Raw genomic sequence first — 25,106 nt, 5'->3', positions numbered from 1 at the left:
GGTTGGGCCAGGAGTATGCTAAACAAGAAGAAAAAGACAAAATGACATAACCCCTGTGGTTTTAGTAATTTCGCTTTCCGGAGTTAAAGGCCATCAGTCGGCCATCTATGATGATTACAAAACAAAATCGTCTGCATATGTATACTCTCATGTATTGTATTTGGGCCAAGGTTGAACAAAATCGGTCCAAGCATGTCGAGAAATTGTTGGGGACATGTTTAAGTCGCAAAATGTCCGCCAATCGGCCATCTTGGATCTGATCCCGAAAAAAATGGCGTGCATATATAAGCCATCATTCGTTGTCTGTGCCAGACAGCATTGAAGGCACGAGATATGTCAAGGGAGACGGCTCTGATTTCCTGTTTCCTGTTTGGCGTTGAGGACCTCCATCCATTATTGAGACAGCAGAAGCAGCATGTCCAGAGTAGAGTGACCTGGTCTGAATCCAAATTGATGATGCGAGATCAAGCCATTGGAGAAGAGGAAGTATGTAGTGTCGGAAGTGATGATGGATTCCATGACCCTGGCCATTACCCAACAATGACTTAAATGAGGAAAGGTTATGTAAATGTATGGAGTTTTTATTTTTGTAAAAATCCATCTACCGACTTGGCATTTAATATGGAATTTTTTTTTTTTCTTGACTTGGGTTTACTTTCTGAACTCAGTATATCAATCTGGTGAGTTTCTTTTACCCATTCGGTGATGTCTTTGTTGAAAGAACCATGTCACTGATTGTCTTTCGCAGCAAGAAGTCAATAACAGGATTATATCACAGGTGGCGTGACAAAATGTAAGGACAGGTACATTTGACGATTGGCTTCACAATCGGGTATTCGGGTATATAAGGGTTGTTGCGTTCTGTATTAGTGGAAAACAACTGCTGCATGTCTCCAAAAGTTATTGCCGCTTCCTCTGGAGATGGTCCGTCAACTTGACAATGCTGTTTGTCATGGAGTGGTGGTTTTACGAAATTCTGGCATGAAACAGCGTGCTATTGCTCGGCAGTATGGCATCACTCAAGGTCAGGTGTCAAAGATCCTGAAACGAAATGCTCAGAGGGGTGTCCCTACTCCAATACCGAGGCCAGGACGTCCACGCAGAACCACAAGGAGAGACGATCGCCAGCTGCACCGGTTAGTCTGCAATGGCCGTACCAAGTCAGCTAATCGGCTTAGGGCTGAGTGGCAGCAACTGACAAATGTGCCTGTATCCAGAAGGCTAGTCAACCAACGACTGGTTCAAGCAGGCTATCGTGCCAGGCGTCCCCTGAGAAAGCCACGCCTGACCAGACAACACAGCCAGCGCCGATTGCAGTGGGCCAGAGAGCACCGTCAATGGCAGCCAGGACACTGGAATCACGTGACCTTCAGTGGCGAGTCTAGATTTCTGGTCTATCGTCAAGATGGCCATGTCCGAGTGCGCAGACAAGTGCATGAAGCCCACAACGAAGATTGTATAGTGCCAAGAGTCCAAGCTGGAGGTGGAGGGGTGACCGTTTGGGCTGCTTTTCATGCAGGGGGCAAAACTGACCTGGCTGTTCTGAATGGAAACCTGAAACAGTTCAAGTACAGGGTCATTCTGGAAGAAACATTGCTTCCATTTGCTCGTGCAGCCTTTCGAGGAAACTTTGTCTTCCAAGATGACAATGCACGGCCTCATCGTGCTCGCATGATCCAACACTTTCTTGCTGACCGTGGTGTAGAGCATATGGAGTGGCCTGCCATGTCCCCGGATATGAATCCGATAGAGAACTTGTGGGCAGAATTAACGCGTCAAATCGACCACTTGGACCAGCAGCCGACCTCTGTGCGTGAAATGCAGCAGACCATTGTCACTGCATGGCAAGCGATTCCTGTCCAAACCTTGGCAAATCTCGTGAACAGCATGCCTCGACGTGTACGTGCTCTTCTGAATGCTCGTGGGGGTTACACGAAGTACTGAACTGTAATTTTACTGTCCGTAATCCCAGTCATAATTTAGCTTTTGTTTTTGTTGAATTTTTTTTTGGCTAATGTGCAAAATAAAGAGATACTTCTGGAAAACTTACAGAAGTTTAACACAGTACTGTCCGTGAATTGAGTTCGATATCGGTTTACATCACTTTCAAGGATCAATTTATTTGCTTCGAAATGTCAAATGTGGTTTTTGTTTCTTTTAAAGGTCACATTAACAAACTCTAGAATAATTTCAACATAATTCCAATGAACTTTTGGTTCTAAGTCATCTTGAAAAGTAAGTTCACCCGCACAAAAAAAATATTCCATATTAAATGCCAAGTCTGTACTTGTAAATGCACTTTCAGGAGGAGGTAAATGAGGGAAACAAATCGGAGGATATTAGGAAAAAGGTGTCAGGGAGTTGGAATGGAAAAGGAGAAAGAGGAGGAAAAGGATTGGATGAGAAGAAAATAGGGGATGTGTACTCATAAACAGTACAGGCAATATATGACATAACCTAACCAAAATTGCAACAGAAAATGTTTCAAGTTATTTATTCATAAGGGTGTCATTGACAACATATCAAAACTCTTAACAAGTAAAGTGCTGAAATGTATTTTTCAATAAATAAGGCTTGGTAAGGCAATAAGGCATGGTGAGGTATATCAGTAAGGCAAACAAGCAAATGCCTTACCAATAGAGCTCCCAACAAAAACACCATCCATTTCTGTATCCAGCATTTTCCGGTACCATTGGTTATTAATGCCTTTATTCAATTTTCTTGATGTTGAACTCGAGGAGATGCTTGAAAAAAACCATGCATCATAATTGACACAATGAAAACAAGCAAACAGCATCAAAGACAAAATAGCTCACTGATAGGCAAGTTATTTCTTTTCAGCAAAGTAGCGATCACCGAACACAACATATGCTTTATGGTCATTGCAAATCACGCCTTATCGTGGCTATTTAGCATAATTTACGTCCAGCTAATATATTTATATATAATAGGCCTGGTGTTGGCTTAGCGGTTAGGGTGCTGGCTTGGGATCCCAGGATCTTAGGTTCAAATCCTGATCATCGCTGAATTAACACCAAGGGGGTTGACTCAGACTGTCATCCTTACGAGGTCGGTAAATTGAGTACCAGATCACTGGTAATTCCCTGTGTGTCACAAGAGGTGACTAACAGGGTTGGCGGCAGGAAGGGCATCCGGCCATAAAACATTGCTTCAAAAAGGGGGCCACGGTGCCTGGAAAAGGCCAACCCCAGCTCTGCAGGGAAAAATGGCCTCCAAAGGTGGTCAATAGGCTGCCTACCCCACCCTGAAACAAAAAAATGCTCCATGGAGAGAAAATTTTTTTTAGTAAAGTTTATTTCAAATTAATCCAAAACGATGGGAAAATTATTATTTCAGTGGTGAAGCCACTTCAATATTTGGCTATTTCCGTCCTAAAAAAATAAGAAGAAGAGCCTTTGTATGCCAGAGTGTTTAATTAGAAAATGATTCGAACGGTTAATTATCTCCACCACCAAAGGTGGATGGAGGTTATATTTTCATCCCTGGCTGTCTGTCTGTCTGTGAACAAGATATCTCAAAAGGTTGTGCACGGATTCAGATGAAATTCGGCAGAGATGTATCGTATGTGACATACACTACCAGTCAAAAGTTTTAGAACACCTCAATTTTTCCAGTTTTTATTGAAATTTATGCAGTTTAAGGTCTCAATGTACTCTGCAATCAAGCATAGAACAAATTAACAATTGGAGATAAAAAAGAAATCATAGAATCATTTTGTTTAACAAATTTAATTGAAATTTCTGACTGAGCAAAGTAGCCACCTTTTGCAGATATAACTGCCGAGCACACTCGTGGCATTCTTTCTACAATGGAAATCAAATATTGTTCGGGATGTTCTTCCCAACACTGTTGCAGAAATTCCCACAAATGTGTTGCACTTGTAGGTTGCTTTGATTTCACCCTTCTGTCCAGTTAATCCCAAACCAGCTCGATGGGGTTTAAGTCTGGAGACTGTGCTGGCCATTCCATGGTTTGAAGCCTACCGTCTTGTTCTTTTCCTCGAAGGTAGTTTTGACATAGCCTGGAGGTGTGTTTAGGGTCATTATCTTGCTGTAGGATGAACCCCTGACCAACCAGGCGTATACCAGAGGGTATTGCATGGCACTGCAAAATGCTGTGGTAGCCCTTTTCGTTCATGGTGCCAGTCACTCTGTGCAATTCGCCGACTCTGGATCCAGCAAAAGAGCTCCAGACCATCACGCTTCCTCCTCCATGTTTGACAGTTGGTGTCACACACTGAGGAACCATCCTTTCGCCTACTCGACGGCGTACAAAAACCCTGCGTGATCAACCAAAGATTTCAAATTTTGATTCATCGGCCCATAAGACCTTCTTGCAGTCTTCAGTAGTCCACTGGCGGTGCTTCATGGCCCAGGCAAGCCTCTTTTTCTTATTTTGCCATCTTAGCAATGGCTTTCTTACTGCCACTCGACCTTTCAAACCTGCAGCTCCGAAGTCTTCTCTTCACAGTTGAAGCTGAGAATTGCTTACTTCGACCAGTGTTAAGCTGTGCTTGAAGCTGTTGTCCTGTGAGCCGCCTATCACGCAAGCTGTTGACTCTCAGAAACTTGTCTTCTGATTCTGTTGTGGCTTTGGGTCTGCCACACCTCTTCCTGTCAGAGTTTCCTCCAGTTTCCAAGTGCCTTTTGATGGTGTAGGAAACTGAACTCACTGACACCTTGGCTTTCTTTGCAATTTCTCTAAAGGAAAGACCTACACTTTTAAGGGTTATAATGGTCTGTCTGTCTTCCTTTGTTAATTGCCTTTTTCTCGCCATTATGATAGCAATATGCCACTTCCTGCAATGCAATATTGTCCAAATAATGCTTCAGAGGGTGTAATACTGTAATAACAGTCTGTTCCAATACTGCTTTTATACAGAGAGGGGGTTTGTAATCAAGTAATCAGCAGAGGTTGGGACACCTGTAGGAATTGTTTGCATCAACTTTCAAGGCTTAATTTACTTACATTGCTGCAGAACAGCTGTAAGTTGTTAACCCATTACTTGTTCCCTGAAGAAGGCCTATATTACAATATAACTGCAATTTACATTATTTTCCGGTTTTTGCAAACCTAAACTTTTTCTTTTCTTTTTTTTACCTCGAGCAGTTTACTGCTCACCTTTGTACCATTTCAGGTTATTCACTGGATTTGAATTGCTTAAATTTCAATGAAAACTGGAAAAATTGAGGTGTTCTCAAACTTTTGACTAGTCGTGTAGATGAAATGATTAGATTTTGGTGAAGATCCGGATTGGGACCCGGCTAGTAGAATTTTTAAAGCGATTCTTCACCATTGGGAGATTGGGCTAAAACTATATAGAGCACGATATCTCAAAAAGTTGTGAACGGATTTGGACGAAACTTGGTGGACAGCTTGTGAGTGTGACAAGGACAAAAAGATTCGTTTTTGGTGAAGATCTGAATATGGATTCGGATAAGATAATTATTAAATTATTAAGCGATTCTTCACCATTGAGAGATGGGGCCAAAAACGATATAAAACAGGATGTCTCAAAAAGTTATGGAGCAGTTCTGACATGGACGAGTTGTAGCAAAACGAGGTGCATAAATTGGTTCGGTGACAAGAACAAACTGATTCGATTTTGGTTCAGGTCTGGATTAAGATATGACCTATCAGTGGGATACAAATAGTTCTAAAGGGTATTTATAAAGGGTAATTATAGAGGGTAATTATAGAGGGTAATTATAGAAGGTAATTATAGAAGGTAATTATAGAAGGTAATTATAAAGGGTAATCATAATGGGTAATACAGCACAACAACAACAACATGCATTTTAAGGCCATTTTCCTGCTAGAGCGGGGGTTAGCCTTGCGGTCCCCATGACAATCTTCTCCATTTTGCCCTATTTTCTGCATCTCTCCTTGTTAACCCCCTTGCCCGCATTTCTTCTTCCACCATCTTTAGCCAAGTCTTTCTCGGTCTTCCCCGTCCTCTACTTCCTTCTACATTAACTTCCATCACTCTTCTCAACCAGTCAATTTCATCCTTCCTCAATACATGACCAAACCATCTCAACCTGTTCCTCTTCACAGCATCAATCACAGGCAATATTCCCATCATCTTTCGCAATTCATCATTTGTCTTCCTCTCTCTCAACGATACTCCGCACATCCATCGAACCATTCGCATTTCCACCCTTTCCAGCCTTCGTTGCTGCTCTACGTTCATTACCCATGTCTCGCTCCCATAAATCATAACACTTCTCACACATGCAGCATACACCTTTCCCTTCAGCTTCAGCGATACTCTCCTCCTCATCAGCACGCCACTCAGTTCCCGAAACTTCTTCCATGCACATCTCACTCGAGCAACCGTTGCCGAGTCTGATCCACCTTCTCCATTCAGCATGTCTCCGAGGTAGCAAAATGTTTTCACACCTTCCAGCTTCACGCCGTCTCCAAGATCCAACTCAACATTTCCTCCATCTGCAGCTCCCTCTGCGCACACCTTACATTTGAATGTAGCTGCCACACTGGTAAATGACCCTCTCAGACCACTACATTTTTGATGAACCCACTCAGCACACATTGTACATTGAATGGAGTTCACTCCGACACCCTTCCTGCACACAGCACACGGCCACTTCCCAGTTCTTTCCACCTCACCACATGCTTTACCACTTGCCAACACCTTTGTCTTTCCGATATTCACTTTCAGACCTTTTGTCTCCATACATTCCTTCCACTTGTTCATCTTTTCCTTCAGTCCATCCATACTTTCCGCAATCAACACCAGATCATCTGCATACAACAACTCCCACGGTAAACCCTCCTTTACGTTCTGAGCCAGCACCTCCATCACAGCTACAAATAGTAGTGGACTTAGTACCGACCCCTGATGCACTCCCACCTTCACCTCAAACTCACCACTGTTCCCGTCCTTCGTCCTTACAGCTGTGCGTGCTCTTTTGTACATTGCCATCACTACTCTGATCAACCATTCCTCCACTCCTAACTTCCTCAATGCCCATGTCAATACTTTGCGTGGAACCCTATCGAATGCTTTCTCCAGATCAACAAACCCAAAAAACAACTTCTTCCTCTTATCCATGTACTTCTCCTGCAACTGCCTCACAATGAAAAGCGCGTCTGTCGTTCCTCTTCCTGGCATAAATCCAAACTGCATTTCGTCGATCTTCACTTTCTTCCTTATCCTCCTTTCCAACACCCTTTCCAATACCTTCATTCCATGCTCCAATAACTTTATCGCTCGGTACGAGCCACACTCCAGAGGGTCACCTTTCCCCTTGTATAGAGGGACGAGGGTACTCAGTTCCCAATCCACTGGAATGCGGCCTTCTTTCACCACTAGATTACAGATCTCTGTCATTCTCTTCACACCCCAACTTCCTGCTGCCTTCAACATATCTCCCACAACTCCCGTCGGCCCTCCCGCTTTTCCACTCTTCATTGCTTTTATTGCTTCCTCAACTTCCTTCTCAGTTATCTTCTCTGCCGGTCCTAAAACTGAGTTACTCTCTATGTTGCCATCCCATTCATTCTCTGTATTCAACAGCATTTCCATATATCTTTTCCATCTTCCTTTAATTCCATCTGGGTCGACAACGATTTGTCCCACTTCATCCTTCAAGCACCTCACCCCCATCACATCACACCTCTCTTTCGCTATGTGCTTTGCAATCCTGAATACTGCTTTCTGACCCTCTTCCGAATCCAAGCGTTCTCCGAACATTTTCCTACATGCCTCCTGCGCCTTTGCTACCTCTTTCTTTGCAGCCTTCCTGGCTGCCTTATAACTTTCATGCTCTGCTGTTTCTGCTCCCGTACCCTTCGCCTTCTGCCACTCTTTGAACTTCTTCCTCTTCTCGTCAATCCTCTTTCCAACTTCAACATCCCACCACCATGTTTCCGAGTGCCTCGGTGGTCCTTTTGTCCTTCCACATACCTCACCAACGGCTCCCAACAGACTAGCTTTCATTGACATCCAACCACTTTCAAGCTCAACCACATCATCCTCTACCCTACTCAGCCTCTCTTTTAATGCCTCCCTTACTGTCACCTCTTTCAACCTCCACACCTTCATTCTCGGTTGGTACTTCACCCGCCGAGCTCTCCTCGCACCTTTCACCCTTACGTTGCAGACAACCAAGTGGTGCTGTGAAACAGCCTCCTCCCCCGGGATCACCTTTGTGTCCCGGAGGTGCCCCCTATCTCGCCTACACACCATCAGGTAGTCAACGGTTGTCGTCGACCCACCTGACGTGTATGTAACAAGCTTATTGTCCTCTTTCTGGAACTGAGTATTACAAATCAACAAATCAGCTCCATGAGCAAACTCCAAAATCCTTTCACCTTCTCCATTTCCACACCATATCCATAACCCCCATGAACTCCCTCAAAACCGTCCATACTCCTTCCCACATGTCCATTTAGGTCTCCTCCCACCACAACAACTTCCTCATCTTTCACGTTTTCCATCAGCTTCTCTATCGCACACCAGAACTTGTCCTTCTCTTCATCGCTTCGACCAACCTGCTGAGTATATCCCGAGATGACGTTCACCAAGAGCTTTCCAATCATCATTTTCACCATCATCAACCTATCACTCACTCTAGTCACACTCACCACACTGTCTACAAACTCCTCAGAAAACAGGACACCAACACCATTCACGCCCTCCGGGCACCCTTGCCACACAAACTTGTATTTCTGTCCCTGCCTACCCTTCACCATTCTCACACCACTTCCCTTCCATCTCGTCTCTTGCACACAACATATGTCCACTCTTCTTCTGACCAATACTTCCACCACTTCTCCTGATCTCCCTGTCATTGTCCCTACATTCCATGTCCCAAACCTCAGAAACCGATCTCCACTTCGGGCTGCACCCTGCCCATATGTACTTGTGATTGTCATGGTTCTCTTTTTGAGGCAATGTTTTTATGGCCGGATGCCCTTCCTGACGCCAACCCTCTTAGTCGTCTCTTACGACACGCAGGGATACGGTGTACCTATTCTGACCAGGGTACACACTGGGAAACGTTTAAAACATGTAAATTCTGGGGGGGGGGGGGGGGGCGTCAGCATCACGGCTGCGGTTTAAACATATTCCAACAATATCCAAACAGAACCATGAAAAAAACAATCCGGGAAAAGTCTCCAAGCAAGAACGTGGATTTGAGAAGGAAGGAGCAGAGGCGGAAGAAAACGAGATACAGGGGGCGGGGCACAAGTCGAGACAAGGAGGAGAGCGAACAAGCACGTGTCCGGGAGGAGAGAAAGAATCAATATATAATTCTTTGTCTCGGGAGGTGAGGTGAAGGGGAGAAAACAAAATAAAAGAAACAAGCAATACAGCGAAGGAAATAACCCAAACCGACAAAACACCGAAGGGGGGAGGGAAGCCCCAAGTTACCAGGCCGCGCACGAGGTACGACTCAGAAAACGATTAACTACACACAAGTTTGCACGAACCACAAACCAACACCAACTAGAAACACACAATAACACGTACACAGCAAAATAACCAGTGGAAATTTGACAAAGACAAGAATGGGAAAACACTCAAACTTCGATGCCGTGGAGAGCTCGAAGTACGCCTCACTCGCCCGAGGAACCGGAAGTCTGTAATCATAAATGTAACCATAATGGGTAATCATAAAGGGTAATCATAAAGGGTAATCATAAAGGGTAATTCCAAAGAGTAATTCTAAAGGGTGATTCTAAAGGGTAATTCTAAAGGGTAATTCTAAAGGGTAATTCTAAAGGGTAATTCTAAAGGGAAATTCGAAATGCAAATAATAAAGGGTAATTCCAAAGGGAAATTCTAAAGGGAAATTCTAAAGGGAAATTCTAAAGGGAAATTCTAAAGGGAAATTCTAAAGGGAAATTCTAAAGGGAAATTCTAAAGGGAAATTCTAAAGGGAAATTCTAAAGGGAAATTCTAAAGGGAAATTCTAAAGGGAAATTCTAAAGGGAAATTCTAAAGGGAAATTCTAAAGGGAAATTCTAAAGGGAAATTCTAAAGAGAAATTCTAAAGGGAAATTCTAAAGAGAAATTCTAAAGGGAAATTCTAAAGGGAAATTCTAAAGGGAAATTCTAAAGGGAAATTCTAAAGGGAAATTCTAAAGGGAAATTCTAAAGGGAAATTCTAAAGGGAAATTCTAAAGGGAAATTCTAAAGGGAAATTCTAAAGGGAAATTCTAAAGGGAAATTCTAAAGGGAAATTCTAAAGGGAAATTCTAAAGGGAAATTCTAAAGGGAAATTCTAAAGGGAAATTCTAAAGGGAAATTCTAAAGGGAAATTCTAAAGGGAAATTCTAAAGGGAAATTCTAAAGGGAAATTCTAAAGGGAAATTCTAAAGGGAAATTCTAAAGGGAAATTCTAAAGGGAAATTCTAAAGGGAAATTCTAAAGGGAAATTCTAAAGGGAAATTCTAAAGGGAAATTCTAAAGAGAAATTCTAAAGGGAAATTCTAAAGAGAAATTCTAAAGGGAAATTCTAAAGGGAAATTCTAAAGGGAAATTCTAAAGGGAAATTCTAAAGGGAAATTCTAAAGGGAAATTCTAAAGGGAAATTCTAAAGGGAAATTCTAAAGGGAAATTCTAAAGGGAAATTCTAAAGGGAAATTCTAAAGGGAAATTCTAAAGGGAAATTCTAAAGGGAAATTCTAAAGGGAAATTCTAAAGGGAAATTCTAAAGGGAAATTCCAAAGGGAAATTCCAAAGGGAAATTCCAAAGGGAAATTCCAAAGGGAAATTGTAAAGGGAAATTGTAAAGGGAAATTCCAAAGGGAAATTCCAAAGGGAAATTCCAAAGGGAAATTCCAAAGGGAAATTCCAAAGGGAAATTCCAAAGGGAAATTCCAAAGGGAAATTCCAAAGGGAAATTCCAAAGGGAAATTCCAAAGGGAAATTCCAAAGGGAAATTCCAAAGGGAAATTCCAAAGGGAAATTCCAAAGGGAAATTCCAAAGGGAAATTCCAAAGGGAAATTCCAAAGGGAAATTCCAAAGGGAAATTCCAAAGGGAAATTCCAAAGGGAAATTCCAAAGGGAAATTCTAAAGGGAAATTCTAAAGGGAAATTCTAAAGGGAAATTCTAAAGGGAGATTCTAAATGCAAATAATAAAGGGTGATTCTAAAAGGTAGTTCCGAGGGGGTAGTTCCGAGGGGGTAGTTCCGAGGGGGTAGTTCCGAGGGGGTAGTTCCGAGGGGGTAGTTCGAAGGGGGTAGTTCGAAGGGGGTAGTTCGAAGGGGGTAGTTCGAAGGGGGTAGTTCGAAGGGGGTAGTTCGAAGGGGGTAGTTCGAAGGGGGTAGTTCGAAGGGGGTAGATCGAAGGGGGTAGTTCGAAGGGGTAGTTCGAAAGGGTAGTTCGAAAGGGTAGTTCGAAAGGGTAGTTCGAAAGGGTAGTTCGAAAGGGTAGTTCGAAAGGGTAGTTCGAAAGGGTAGTTCAAAAGGGTAGTTCAAAAGGGTAGTTCAAAAGGGTAGTTCAAAAGGGTAGTTCAAAAGGGTAGTTCAAAAGGGTAGTTCAAAAGGGTAGTTCAAAAGGGTAGTTCAAAAGGGTAGTTCAAAAGGGTAGTTCAAAAGGGTAGTTCAAAAGGGTAGTTCAAAAGGGTAGTTCAAAAGGGTAGTTCAAAAGGGTAGTTCAAAAGGGTAGTTCAAAAGGGTAGTTCAAAAGGGTAGTTCAAAAGGGTAGTTCAAAAGGGTAGTTCAAAAGGGTAGTTCAAAGGGGTAGTTCAAAGGGGTAGTTCAAAAGGGTAGTTCAAAAGGGTGATTCTAAAGGGTGATTCTAAAGGGTGATTCTAAAGGGTGATTCTAAAGGGTGATTCTAAAGGGAAATTCTAAAGGGAAATTCTAAAGGGAAATTCTAAAGGGAAATTCTAAAGGGAAATTCTAAAGGGAAATTCCAAAGGGAAATTCCAAAGGGAAATTCTAAAGGGAAATTCTAAAGGGAAATTGTAAAGGGAAATTGTAAAGGGAAATTCTAAAGGGAAATTCCAAAGGGAAATTCCAAAGGGAAATTCCAAAGGGAAATTCCAAAGGGAAATTCCAAAGGGAAATTCCAAAGGGAAATTCCAAAGGGAAATTCCAAAGGGAAATTCCAAAGGGAAATTCCAAAGGGAAATTCCAAAGGGAAATTCCAAAGGGAAATTCCAAAGGGAAATTCCAAAGGGAAATTCCAAAGGGAAATTCCAAAGGGAAATTCCAAAGGGAAATTCCAAAGGGAAATTCCAAAGGGAAATTCCAAAGGGAAATTCTAAAGGGAAATTCTAAAGGGAAATTCTAAAGGGAAATTCTAAAGGGAAATTCTAAAGGGAAATTCTAAAGGGAGATTCTAAATGCAAATAATAAAGGGTGATTCTAAAAGGTAGTTCCGAGGGGGTAGTTCCGAGGGGGTAGTTCCGAGGGGGTAGTTCCGATGGGGGTAGTTCCGAGGGGGTAGTTCCGAGGGGGTAGGTCCAAGGGGGTAGTTCGAAGGGGGTAGTTCGAAGGGGGTAGTTCGAAGGGGGTAGTTCGAAGGGGGTAGTTCGAAGGGGGTAGTTCGAAGGGGGTAGTTCGAAGGGGGTAGTTCGAAGGGGGTAGATCGAAGGGGGTAGTTCGAAGGGGTAGTTCGAAAGGGTAGTTTGAAAGGGTAGTTCGAAAGGGTAGTTCGAAAGGGTAGTTCGAAAGGGTAGTTCGAAAGGGTAGTTCAAAAGGGTAGTTCAAAAGGGTAGTTCAAAAGGGTAGTTCAAAAGGGTAGTTCAAAAGGGTAGTTCAAAAGGGTAGTTCAAAAGGGTAGTTCAAAAGGGTAGTTCAAAAGGGTAGTTCAAAAGGGTAGTTCAAAAGGGTAGTTCAAAGGGGTAGTTCAAAGGGGTAGTTCAAAAGGGTAGTTCAAAAGGGTAGTTCAAAAGGGTAGTTCAAAAGGGTAGTTCAAAAGGGTAGTTCAAAAGGGTAGTTCAAACGGGTAGTTCAAAAGGGTAGTTCAAAAGGGTAGTTCAAAAGGGTAGTTCAAAAGGGTGATTCTTAAGGGTAATTCTAAAGGGTAATTCTAAAGGGTAATTCTAAAGGGTAATTCTAAAGGGTAATTCTAAAGGGTAATTCTAAAGGGTAATTCTAAAGGGTAATTCTAAAGGGTAATTCTAAAGGGTAATTCTGAAGGGTAATTCTGAAGGGTAATTCTAAAGGGTAATTCTAAAGGGTAATTCTAAAGGGTAATTCTAAAGGGTAATTCTAAAGGGTAATTCTAAAGGGTAATTCTAAAGGGTAATTCTGGAGGGTAATTCTCAAGGGTAATTCTAAAGGGTAATTCTAAAGGGTAATTCTAAAGGGTACTTAAAAAGGGTAATTCTAAAGGGTAATTCTGGAGGGTAATTCTCAAGGGTAATTCTAAAGGGTAATTCTAAAGGGTAATTCTGAAGGGTAATTCTGAAGGGTAATTCTGAAGGGTAATTCTGAAGGGTAATTCTGAAGGGTAGTTCTAAAGGGTAGTTCAAATCGGTAATTCTAAAGGGTAGTTCAAAAGGGTAATTCTAAAGTGTGATTCTAAAGGGTAGTTCTGAAGGGTAGTTCTGAAGGGTAATTCTAAAGGGTGATTCTAAAGGGTAATTCTCAAGGGTAATTCTAAAGGGTAATTCTAAAGGGTAATTCTAAAGGGTAATTCTGATGGGTAATTCTAAAGGGTGATTCCAAAGGGTAGTTCTAAAGGGTAGTTCAAAAGGGTAATTCTAAAGGGTACTTAAAAAGGGTAATTCTAAAGGGTGATTCTAAAGGGTGATTCTAAAGGGTGATTCTAAAGGGTGATTCTAAAGAGTAATTCTAAATGGTAATTCTAAAGGGTGATTCCAAAGGGTAGTTCTAAAGGGTAGTTCAAAAGGGTAATTCTAAAGGGTACTTAAAAAGGGTAATTCTAAAGGGTGATTCTAAAGGGTGATTCTAAAGGGTGATTCTAAAGGGTGATTCTAAAGAGTAATTCTAAATGGTAATTCTAAAGGGAAATTCTAAAGGGCAATTCTAAAGGGCAATTCCAAAGGGCAATTCCAAAGGGCAATTCCAAAGGGCAATTCTGAAGGGCAATTCTAAAGGGTAATTCGAAAGGGTGATTCTAAAGGGCAATTCTAAAGGGTAATTCTAAAGGGTAATTCTAATGGGTAATTCTAATAGGTAATTCTAATAGGTAATTCTAAAGGGTAATTCTCAAGGGTAATTCTAAAGGATGATTCTAAAGGGTGATTCAAAAGGGTAATTCAAAAGGGTAATTCAAAAGGGTAATTCAAAAGGGTAATTCAAAAGGGTAATTGCAAACGGTAATTTTAATGGGTAATTTTAATAGGTAATTCTAATGGGTGATTTTAAAGGATAACTTTAAAGGGAAATTCTAAATGGTAATTCTAAATGGTAATTCAAAAGGGTAATTCAAAAGGGTAATTCAAAAGGGTAATTCAAAAGGGTAATTCAAAAGGGTAATTCAAAAGGGTAATTCAAAAGGGTAATTCAAAAGGGTAATTCAAAAGGGTAATTCAAAAGGGTAATTCAAAAGGGTAATTCAATAGGGTAATTCTAAATGGTAATTCAAAAGGGTAATTCAAAAGGGTAATTCAAAAGGGTAATTCAAAAGGGTAATTCAAAAGGGTAATTCAAAAGGGTAATTCAAAAGGGTAATTCAAAAGGGTAATTCAAAAGGGTAATTCTAAATGGTAATTCAAAAGGGTAATTCAAAAGGGTAATTCTAAAGGGTAATTCTAAAGGGTAATTCTGATGGGTAATTCTAAAGGGTGATTCCAAAGGGTAGTTCTAAAGGGTAGTTCAAAAGGGTAATTCTAAAGGGTACTTAAAAAGGGTAATTCTAAAGGGTGATTCTAAAGGGTGATTCTAAAGGGTGATTCTAAAGGGTGATTCTAAAGAGTAATTCTAAATGGTAATTCTAAAGGGTGATTCCAAAGGGTAGTTCTAAATGGTAATTCAAAAGGGTAATTCAAAAGGGTAATTCTAAAGGGTAGTTCAAAAGGGTAATTCTAAAGGGTAATTCAAAAGGGTAATTCAAAAGGGTAATTCAAAAGGGTAATTCAAAAGGGTAATTCAAAAGGGTAATTCAAAAGGGTAATTCAAAAGGGTAATTCTAAATGGTAATTCAAAAGGGTAATTCAAAAGGGTAATTCTAAAGGGTAGTTCAAAAGGGTAATTCTAAAGGGTAGTTCAAAAGGGTAGTTCAAAAGGGTAGTTCAAAAGGGTAATTCTAAAGGGTAGTTCAAAAGGGTAATTCTAAAGGGTAGTTCAAACGGGTAATTCTAAAGGGTAGTTCAAAAGGGTAATTCTAAAGGGTAGTTCAAAAGGGTAATTCTAAAGGGTAGTTCAAAAGGGTAATTATAAAGGTTGATTCCAAAGGATAACTCTAAAGGGTAATTCTAACGGGTAATTCTGAAGTGTTCTGAAAGGTAATATTCTCATGGATTTGATTTGATTCTCGGTTTTGCCTATTTCATATTAAAAATGCCAAACTGATCTGCTTCACTCGGACATGGGCGCGATTTTTTTAAATCAGACAAACATTTAAGCTGGGCAGTTTATAAGCAACAGACCACCACTTCAATCACTCCAAAAAAAAAACAAAAAAAAAAAAACATTGCTGTTAAGAAATATATAACCTCCCATTTGTCAACCAATGAAAGAATAAACAGCTTCCTTTTTATTTTGTTATATTGTGGTATTTTACCATTAGCTTCTGCTAGTAGTTTACTATTTTTCAAGGCAGAATACCTTCCGCTAAAATTGTTACAACATAATTTTCAAAAATTCCAGAAAAGGCTGAAGACAATCAGAAAACATGGAAATCAGCAGAACCACAATGGCAGCCGCATGTTGCACCATGAATGGATCCTTTTTTTTTTATCACCAAGTTGGCCTCAATAGAAAAATGACCAGGAAAGATTTTGGAAAAAAGGGGGATTTAAAGGAGGTAATGAAATTGAGAGGTGGAGTTCAGGGGAAGAGGAAGAAAAGTTCAAATGCAGCTTTTCACCTTAACATTGCAAAGAGAGGCTCCATGTACGCTGCGCTCCTCGCATGACTCGATTACTTTCTCAAGCTGCGTTCGATCGAGAATGTCCAGCTGTAGATCCTCAGGGAAAGGCTGAACAAAGTCTATGGCTTCCAACACACTCACAAGCTTGCGGTGTCCTGCACATCACCACATCCAGCATTAGTGTCCCCTGGAAACTACCCATTGACAACACACAAACGTTTCATGCTGTAACTCATTCAAGTGAACTGGCTCTTAAATAAAGGGGAGGGCACACTGAAGGAATGGCCCAGTAAAACTTGGCAGACATGCTTTTTGTGTATGTATGTCATTTCAGGCCAGTGCTATGCATTATTCCCAGCAGTGTTTTAGTTTGCCAAAGCCACTGGAAAATAAATCGTGTTTTTAGTTCTGATTTTTTTCGGAAAAGGGATAAAATTTTGATTACACCCCTCAAATCTTACAATAATTCACCAAATGTCCATCCGTCTGTCTGTCTGTCTGTCTGTCCATTCGTCCGTCCGTCCTTCCGTTCGAAGGTACCGCAAAAACGGCTGAATCGATCGCAACAATATTTTGGGTGGGTAATCCTGGGATCCCCTTGAGTAAAATAGGCTATATTGTTTTTCCAATTTCAGCTTTGGCCTCCAGCATTTCCAGGTTTGGACTCCTGCATAACGTTATTTTCCCGGGTGCCGCACAAACGGCTGCACCGATCGGACTCGGTGACCTCGGACAAAGACCTTTTATAAGGGCATGGTTAAATCCCTGCTTGAGAGAATGCCAACCCCCTCCCCGTCTCCTCCAGTCAACAGTCTCTCCAACTCACAATCCCACGAGATATGCGGAAAGGACGACCCAAAACCAATTAACTTCTTTTTGATTCGTATATAAACATCATTAAAAGTAAATAATGACCTCGGCCAAAGTACAAACGACGTGAGTTTAATCTCTACATGAGAGAATTACACATAGCTATTTGGGCGGTGTATAAGCTAACAGATCGCTGTCTCCGTCTATCTTACCAAGGCCGTAACACCTATCGTCTCAAAATCCTTTTAACTGTTGACTTGGTAGTTTTTACAATGAAGGAAACACGTATTGGGAGTACATACGACATAGCGATTGTGAATGTGACAGCTCTGTGGCGTCTTTCGCTTTGTATCACAGTGACGGCGAGCACGAACATGGCGGCTGTAAGATTAAAATCTGGCTTCAAGCCCCCTCACAGCCCAAAGCATTCAACCAGACATATTAACACGCTCCTCCCCCTTCATTCCTGTTCTTCAAAGCAAAGCGGTAAAAATTGTTGTATCGCCATTATATATTACGAGCAATGGTACCCGCCCCAAGGGCGGGGCTTCAATTGGGAGGCGCGATTTATATAAACATCCGTTAAATATCACACGCAAATCATCAAAATCTAAACAGTATTTTTAGAATTTCAATTTAAAAAACCACATCACTATTCATATCGGTAAATATTATTCCATCGTGTTTCAAATTGTGATATCAACTGTACGCTTTTCTTTAGGAAAAAAAAATGGAATGATTTTGTACCCTCTTCTTCAGCTTAGAACTTCAGGATAGACGACATTGCTGATAAAAGTTCCTTTTCTCTCTTTGAATTTCTTGGCAAACATTTTTATATTGCCACTGCTGCCAACGCAACACCATGGCATTGTTCATTACATTCATTCATTCATTTAATGGTCATTAAACATTATTCTTACGCTCATTAAACGTTCATTAAACATTAAACGTTCATTAAACGATTATGAAAATAAAAACGAAAAACATTACGAAATTACGTTCACACCATCACATCAAACACTACCGTGAACACAAACATCGTCACAACATCGTCACAAACGTTACGTTACGTAATTCAAACCGTGAACACATCGAATATTGGAGAAACCATTGCCCAAATGATTTGTTTTCTCTGTTGGATTTCTGGAACCGCCACAAGGGGATACTGATGGAAGATCTCCTTCACAAGCACAACCTGCCGGAACCAACAGAAGCTGCAGTGCATACCACCCTGCTGCAGATTCAAATGATTGTTCAATGACATGGGCTTGATCTGGAGAAAGACTTCCAGCTTCCTAAACCGAACAGGGCCCTTGCGGAGCAATTTGAGCAGGCGAGAATCATCGAAGAAGAGACCAACTACAATGTGCAAGCACTGGAATTGTACGTCACTGAGAATCAGCCAAAGCTGAATGAGGAGCAGCAACTGTTCTATGAAGCAGTCATCGACTCGGTGAGGAATGAGAAGGGTCAGTTGTTCAGCTTGGATGCTCCTGGAGGTACTGGAAAAACCTTTCTCATCTGTATACTGCTGGCTCAAGTTCACTCTGAGAAGAAAGCTGCGTTCACCACAGCTATGAGTGGAATTGCAGCAACCCTTCTTCCAAATTGTTGTACGCTTCACTCTCGCTGCAAAGTACCACTGTCAATCAAGGAGGACTCGGTGTGCAACATCACCAAGAGAGACAGTACAGGGCAATTGATCAAGCAATGTCATCTCTTGGTCATTGACGAAGTCTCCATGTGTGACAGGCGTATCATCGAAGCATTGGACTGGACATTCCGTGATATCCGTGAGACAGATCGGTATTTTGGAGGTATCACCATCATCTTCTCTGGAGACTGGAGACAGATCCTGCCTGTCATCCAAAGAGGAGGCTGCGCTGACACGGTTGCTGCAACCCTGAAGCAGTCCCCCCTCTGGAGTCAAGTCCAGGTGCATCGGCTGACAAAGAACATGCGGGTGCATAACACAGGAAGTGGAGATGAAGAGTTTGCCAATGAACTTTTGCGAATTGGAGGGGGAAGGCGACCCATCGATGCAGAAATCGGCGAGTTTAAAGTTCAAGTCAAGGAGGACTACCTGACCCAAGGAGAAAACGTCAAGAGCCTCACTGATATCATATTCAGCAACCTGAGCACCTTGCATGCTGACAGGAACTGGCTTTGCAGCCGAACCATCCTCTGTCCTACAAATGAAGCAGTTGATGAAGTGAATGCGATCGTACTGCGGCAATACCCTGGGACGGAATCTGTCTACTTGAGCAGCGACAAGATAATGGAAGTAGAGAACAGACACCAATATCCAGTAGAATTCCTTAACTCGATATGCGCATCAGGAATGCCTCCTCACAATCTCTGCCTCAAGAAGGGAGCTTCGATCATGCTGCTGCGAAACTTTGACCCTAAAAATGGCCACTGCAATGGGAATCGTTACATCGTGGACAACCTGCTGCCGAATCTCATTGATGCAACACTAGCTACTGGGCCTCATGCTGGAAACAAGATCTTCATACCGAGGATTCCAATCATCCCATCCGAAAACCTGTTCCCCTTGCAGATGCAGCGAAAACAATTCCCTGTCCGACTCTGCTTTGCAATGATGAGTGACAAGGCTCAAGGTCAGACATTGGAAAAGGCAGGCATCGACCGAAAGAAAAGATTTCTTCAGCCATGGACAGCTTTGTCGCCACAAGTCGCATTGGCAGCAGCAACAATATAAAAATGTTTGCCAATAACTTCAAAGAGAGAAAAGGAACTTTTATCAGCAATGTCGTCTATCCTGAAGTTCTAAGCTGAAGAAGAGGTACAAAATCATTCCATTTTTTTCCCTAAAGAAAAACGTACAGTTGATATCACGATTTGAAACATGATAGAATAATATTTACCGATATGAACAGTGATGTGGCTTTTATTGAAATTCTAAAGATACTGTTTAGATTTTGATGACTTGCGTGTGATATGATTTAACGGATGTTTATATAAATCGTTCAAAATAAAAAAAAGACTTCAATTTCTGATATTTTGCCTTTTCATTTGGGCCTCCCAATTGAAGCCCTGCCCGTTGGGTGGGTACCATTGCTAGTATTTGTAATAACATTAATATTCAATTACATGAGGAGAAAAAAAAAATACATCACCAACCAGAAATTATATTCCAACATGGAAATGAGCCTTCATTTATTTATTGTAAGTTAAAAGGAACCCAAAATCTTGCAAATGTCAAGCTTTGGGCCAATATGCAATGGAGTCTTGAAGACAACTGAAGAATTATTTTTGAACACAAAGTTTATTTTTAATGATTTGCAGATACACTTTCTCAGACATTTTGCATTTTTGTTTTTTTACTCAGATGCAGAAGGAAACTAAAACTTTGTTGTGTTCAATGCAAATACACCTTTACGAAAAAGAAAATCTTATTCAAACAACCCTGCTTTTTGCTTCATGCATGCAAGGTATTAAACACATTTGTACATAATACACCTTAATATAGACTAACAAATAGTGAGTATGTCCTGCAACTTACATTTTCCTTCAAAATATTTGAAATGCTTCTCAGGACGGTTTCAAATAATTTTGTTATAAACTAATGTGGAATGGTGTTCCATGCTTCTTCCAAGACTTTCAAAAGATCATTTAAGTTGCTATGATTCATTTTTTATCATCCCATACACTAATTTGTCCAAATAGTCCCATAAAGCCTCAATTATAGAGATTTCAGCTTTGAGGTGGTCATTACACACATTGAAGGACTTCATCTTCCTATTTATTTTGCAAATACGTTTTAATTAAACCAATTGAGTATTTTGGATCATTATCTCGTTGCAAGATGAAGTTTGGCCAAATAAGTTTTGTACATTGGGATAACATGGTGGATTAAAATTTATTTATAACTTGCTGCAGTCAATATACCATCATTTTACAATAATTTCCCAACATCACTGGAGTATATGCACCCCAAACTTGAATTGAACCTTCTCAATGCTGAATTGTTTACTTCAAGCAAGGCTCTTTGTAAGTTTCAATTTTTCGTCATTTCATGTATTGTCTTCGATTAGATCCAAATGACAAACTTTGATTCGTCTCTCCAAAACACATTTGACCATGGTTCCATAGTCCAATTTCTATGTCATTGTGCATATTCTAGCCCTTTCATCCTGTTCTCCTTTCTCAACAAAAGTTTTCCAACTGCAACACATCCTTTAATTAGTCCTGAATTGGGTTGACAGGATGGCCGAGAGGGGTGCACACTCACATCTAAGCTGTCTAGGCTGTGTTTGAGAATCTCGGCCCAGTTATAAACTGTCCTCCTGGTGTTTCACAGGCAGAGTGATTCATCAATGTGTGTGCCATCCCTTGGATGGACTTTAAACGGGTGTCCCATCTACCAACATTTGTTAGTGGACAGTAAAGTTCCAATGGTGTCTTTCACAAAGAGTAGGCGAGTCATCACCGGCACAACGGACAAATTCCAAATTCCTGTCCGAATCCACAGAGGGCATTGTATCAATGGCACAGCCTCACCCACAGCCATTGATGCTACCCCGCACCCTTGTGCTGCATACGAAAGACGAAGAAAGTCCTGCGTTCAAGTGACCTTCATACTGTTGATGGATAAACTACACATGAGCCTTCTGCCAGTTCTGTTGTCAATTCAACACTTGTCTTCTTTATATTCCTTAAGGATATTGGCCTGGTTGCATCACATTCCCTTATCCTTAAGGAAAGATTTACCTTTAAGTACACTGTGATTCCTTAGCAAAGGATTTCCTTAAGGGCTGTCGGATAAACAACCCATAGGAAATCCTCAAGGATTTCTTGAAGGTTGAGGAAATCCTGAGGGGTCGTTACTATGCTAGGTAACCAATCAGATTAGAAATAGGAAGAGGTGTCCAAAAGCAAGAACACAATTCTAAATGACGCTTGCTTAATGTTGCATGGAAAACACGTGCTTCAAGATGGAGGTATAAAATGATTCTTGTGTACAATTCATTGGATTCTCATTCAGCATTATATTGTCCCCCGTCGCACCGCGGAGCAAAAGGGGAACTATGGTTTTCCCCTCCGTCCGTGTGTGCATCCGTCCGTGTGTACGTCCGTAAGCGAAGGACCGAATTCTAATTTGGTGTGTGAGTGCAACTAGGCATAAGGAAGAACACTATTGAAAATTGGGTCGCCACTTCAAAATCTAAGATGGCCGCCGCCATGTATGTCTGAACCTTGTGAGTGGAATATCTTGAAAAATAAGCGAAGTACCAACTTCTAATCTGGTGTGTGGGTGTATCTACGCATAAGACAACAACAACAACAACATGCATTTTAAGGCCATTTTCCCTGCTAGAGCGGGGGTTAGCCTTGCGGTCCCCATGACAATCTTCTCCATATTGCCCTATTTTCTGCATCTCTCCTTGTTAACCCCCTTGCCCGCATTTCTTCTTCCACCATCTTTAGCCAAGTCTTTCTCGGCCTTCCCCGTCCTCGACTTCCTTCCACATTCATTTCCATCACTCTTCTCAACCAGTCACTTTCATCCTTCCTCAACACATGACCAAACCATCTCAACCTGTTCCTCTTCACAGCATCAATCACAGGCTCTATTCCCATCATCTTTCGCAATTCATCATTTGTCTTCCTCTCTCTCAACGATACTCCACACATCCACCGAACCATTCGCATTTCCACCATTTCCAGCCTCCGTTGCTGCTCTACATTCATGACCCATGTCTCGCTCCCATAAATCATAACACTTCTCACACATGCAGCATACACCTTTCCCTTCAGCTTCAATGACACTCCCCTCCTCATCAGCACGCCACTCAGTTCCCGAAACCTCTTCCATGCACATCTCACTCGAGCAACCGTTGCCGTGTCTGATCCACCTTCTCCATTCAGCATGTCTCCGAGGTAGCAAAATGTTTTCACACCTTCCAGCTTCACGCCATCTCCAAGATCCAACTCAACATTTCCTCCATGTGCAGCTCCCTCTGTGCACAACTTACATTTGAATGTAGCTGCCACACTGGTTAATGACCCTCTCAGACCACTACATTTTTGATGAACCCACTCAGCGCACATTGTACATTGAATGGAGTTCACTCCGACATGCTTCCTGCACACAGCACATTGGCCACTTCCCAGTTCTTTCCACCTCACCACATGCTTTACCCCTTGCCATCACCTTCGTCTTTCCTATATTCACCTTCAGACCTTTTGTCTCCATGGACTCCTTCCACTTGTTCATCTTTTCCTTCAGTCCATCCATACTTTCCGCAATCAACACCAGATCATCTGCAAACAAACAACTCCCACGGTAAACCCTCCTTTACGTTCCGAGCCAGCACCTCCATCACAGCTACAAATAGTAGTGGATTCAGTACCGATCCCTGATGCACTCCCACCTTCACCTCAAACTCACCACTGTTCCCGTCCTACGTCCTTACAGCTGTGCGCGCTCTTTTGTACAATGCCATCACTACTCTGATCAACCATTCCTCCACTCCTAACTTCCTCAATGCCCATGTCAATACTTAGTGTGGAACCCTATCGAATGCTTTCTCCAGATCAACAAACCCAAGAAACAACTTCTTCCTCTTCTCCATGTACTTCTCCTGCAAGTGCCTCACAATAAAGAGCGCGTCTGTCGTTCCTCTTCCTGGCATAAATCCCAACTGCATTTTGTCGATCTTCACCTTCTTCCTTATCCTCCTCGCCAACACCCTTTCCAATACCTTCATTCCATGCTCCAATAACTTTATCGCTCGGTACGAGCCACACTCCAGAGGGTCACCTTTCCCCTTGTATAGAGGGACGAGGGTACTCAGTTCCCAATCCACTGGAATGCGGCCTTCTTTCACCACCAGATTACAGATCTCTGTCATTCTCTTCACACCCCAACTTCCTGCTGCCTTCAACATATCTCCCACAACTCCCGTCGGCCCTCCCACTTTTCTACTCTTCATTGCTTTTATCGCTTCCTCAACTTCCTTCTCAGTTATCTTCTTTGTCGGTCCTAAAACTGGGTTACTCTCTATGTTGCCATCCCATTCATTCTCTGTATTCAACAGCATTTCCATATATCTTTTCCATCTTCCTTTAATTCCATCTGGGTCCACAACGATTTGTCCCACTTCATCCTTCAAGCAAATCACCCCCATCACATCACACCTCTCTTTCGCTATCTGCTTTGCAATCCTGAATACCGCTCTCTGACCCTCTTCCGAATCCAAGCGTTCTCCGAACATTTTCCTACATGCCTCCTGTGCCTTTGCTACCTCTTTCTTTGCAGCCTTCTTGGCTGCCTTATAACTTTCATGCTCTGCTTTTTCTGCTCCTGTACCCTTCGCCTTCTGCCACTCCTTGAACTTCTTCCTCTTCTCGTCAATCCTCTTTCCAACTTCATCATCCCACCACCATGTTTCCGAGTGCCTCAGTGGTCCTTTTGTCCATCCACATACCTCACCAACGGCTCCCAACAGACTATCTTTCATTGACATCCAACCACGTTCAAGCTCAACCACATCATCCTCTACCCTACTCGGCCTCTCTTTTAATGCCTCCCTTACTGTCACCTCTTTCAACCTCCACACCTTCATTCTCGGTTGGTACTTCACCCGCCGAGCTCTCCTCGCACCTTTCACCCTTATGTCGCAGACAACTAAGTGGTGCTGTGAAACAGCCTCCTCCCCCGGGATCACCTTTGTGTACCGGAGGTGCCCCCTATCTCGCCTACGCACCATCAGGTAGTCAACGGTTGTCATCGACGCACCTGACGTGTACGTAACAAGCTTATTATCCCCTTTCTGGAACTGAGTGTTACAAATCAACAAATCAGCTCCATCATCAAACTCCAAAATCCTTTCACCTTCTCCATTTCTCACACCATATCCGTAACCCCCATTAACTCCCTCAAAACCGTCCATACGCCTTCCCACATGTCCATTTAGGTCTCCTCCTACCACAACAACGACCTCATCTTTCACGTTTTCCATCAGCTTCTCTATCACACACCAGAACCTGTCCTTCTCTTCATCGCTCCGACCAACCTGCGGAGCATATCCCGAGATGACGTTCACCAAGAGCTTTCCAATCATCATTTTCACCATCATCAACCTTTCACTCACTCTCGTCACACTCACCACACTGTCTACAAACTCCTCAGAAAACAGGACACCAACACCATGCACGCCTTCTGCGCAACCCTTGCCACACAAACTTGTATTTCTGTCCCTGCCTACCCTTCACCATTCTCACACCACTTCCCTTCCATCTCGTCTCCTGCACACAACATATGT

General features: G+C 42.1%; 1 protein-coding gene across 2 annotated transcripts in view; it reads right to left on the bottom strand.

Moving 5' to 3' along the window:
* Positions 1–25,106, bottom strand: part of NUP205 (nucleoporin 205) — a 273,168-nt gene that overhangs the window by 53,537 nt on the left and 194,525 nt on the right. For both annotated transcript variants that reach the window (XM_068118821.2, XM_068118813.2), the window contains exon 26: positions 16,003–16,160. In XM_068118821.2, coding sequence (XP_067974922.2) covers positions 16,003–16,160 — 158 coding nt within the window. The remainder of the gene's footprint in view (positions 1–16,002; positions 16,161–25,106) is intronic.

Source organism: Myxine glutinosa, chromosome 1 (assembly GCF_964187855.1).
Source record: "Myxine glutinosa chromosome 1, kmMyxGlut1.1, whole genome shotgun sequence".
Classification (NCBI taxonomy): Eukaryota; Metazoa; Chordata; class Myxini; order Myxiniformes; family Myxinidae; genus Myxine; species Myxine glutinosa.
This window is presented reverse-complemented; position numbering and strand designations above follow the sequence as displayed.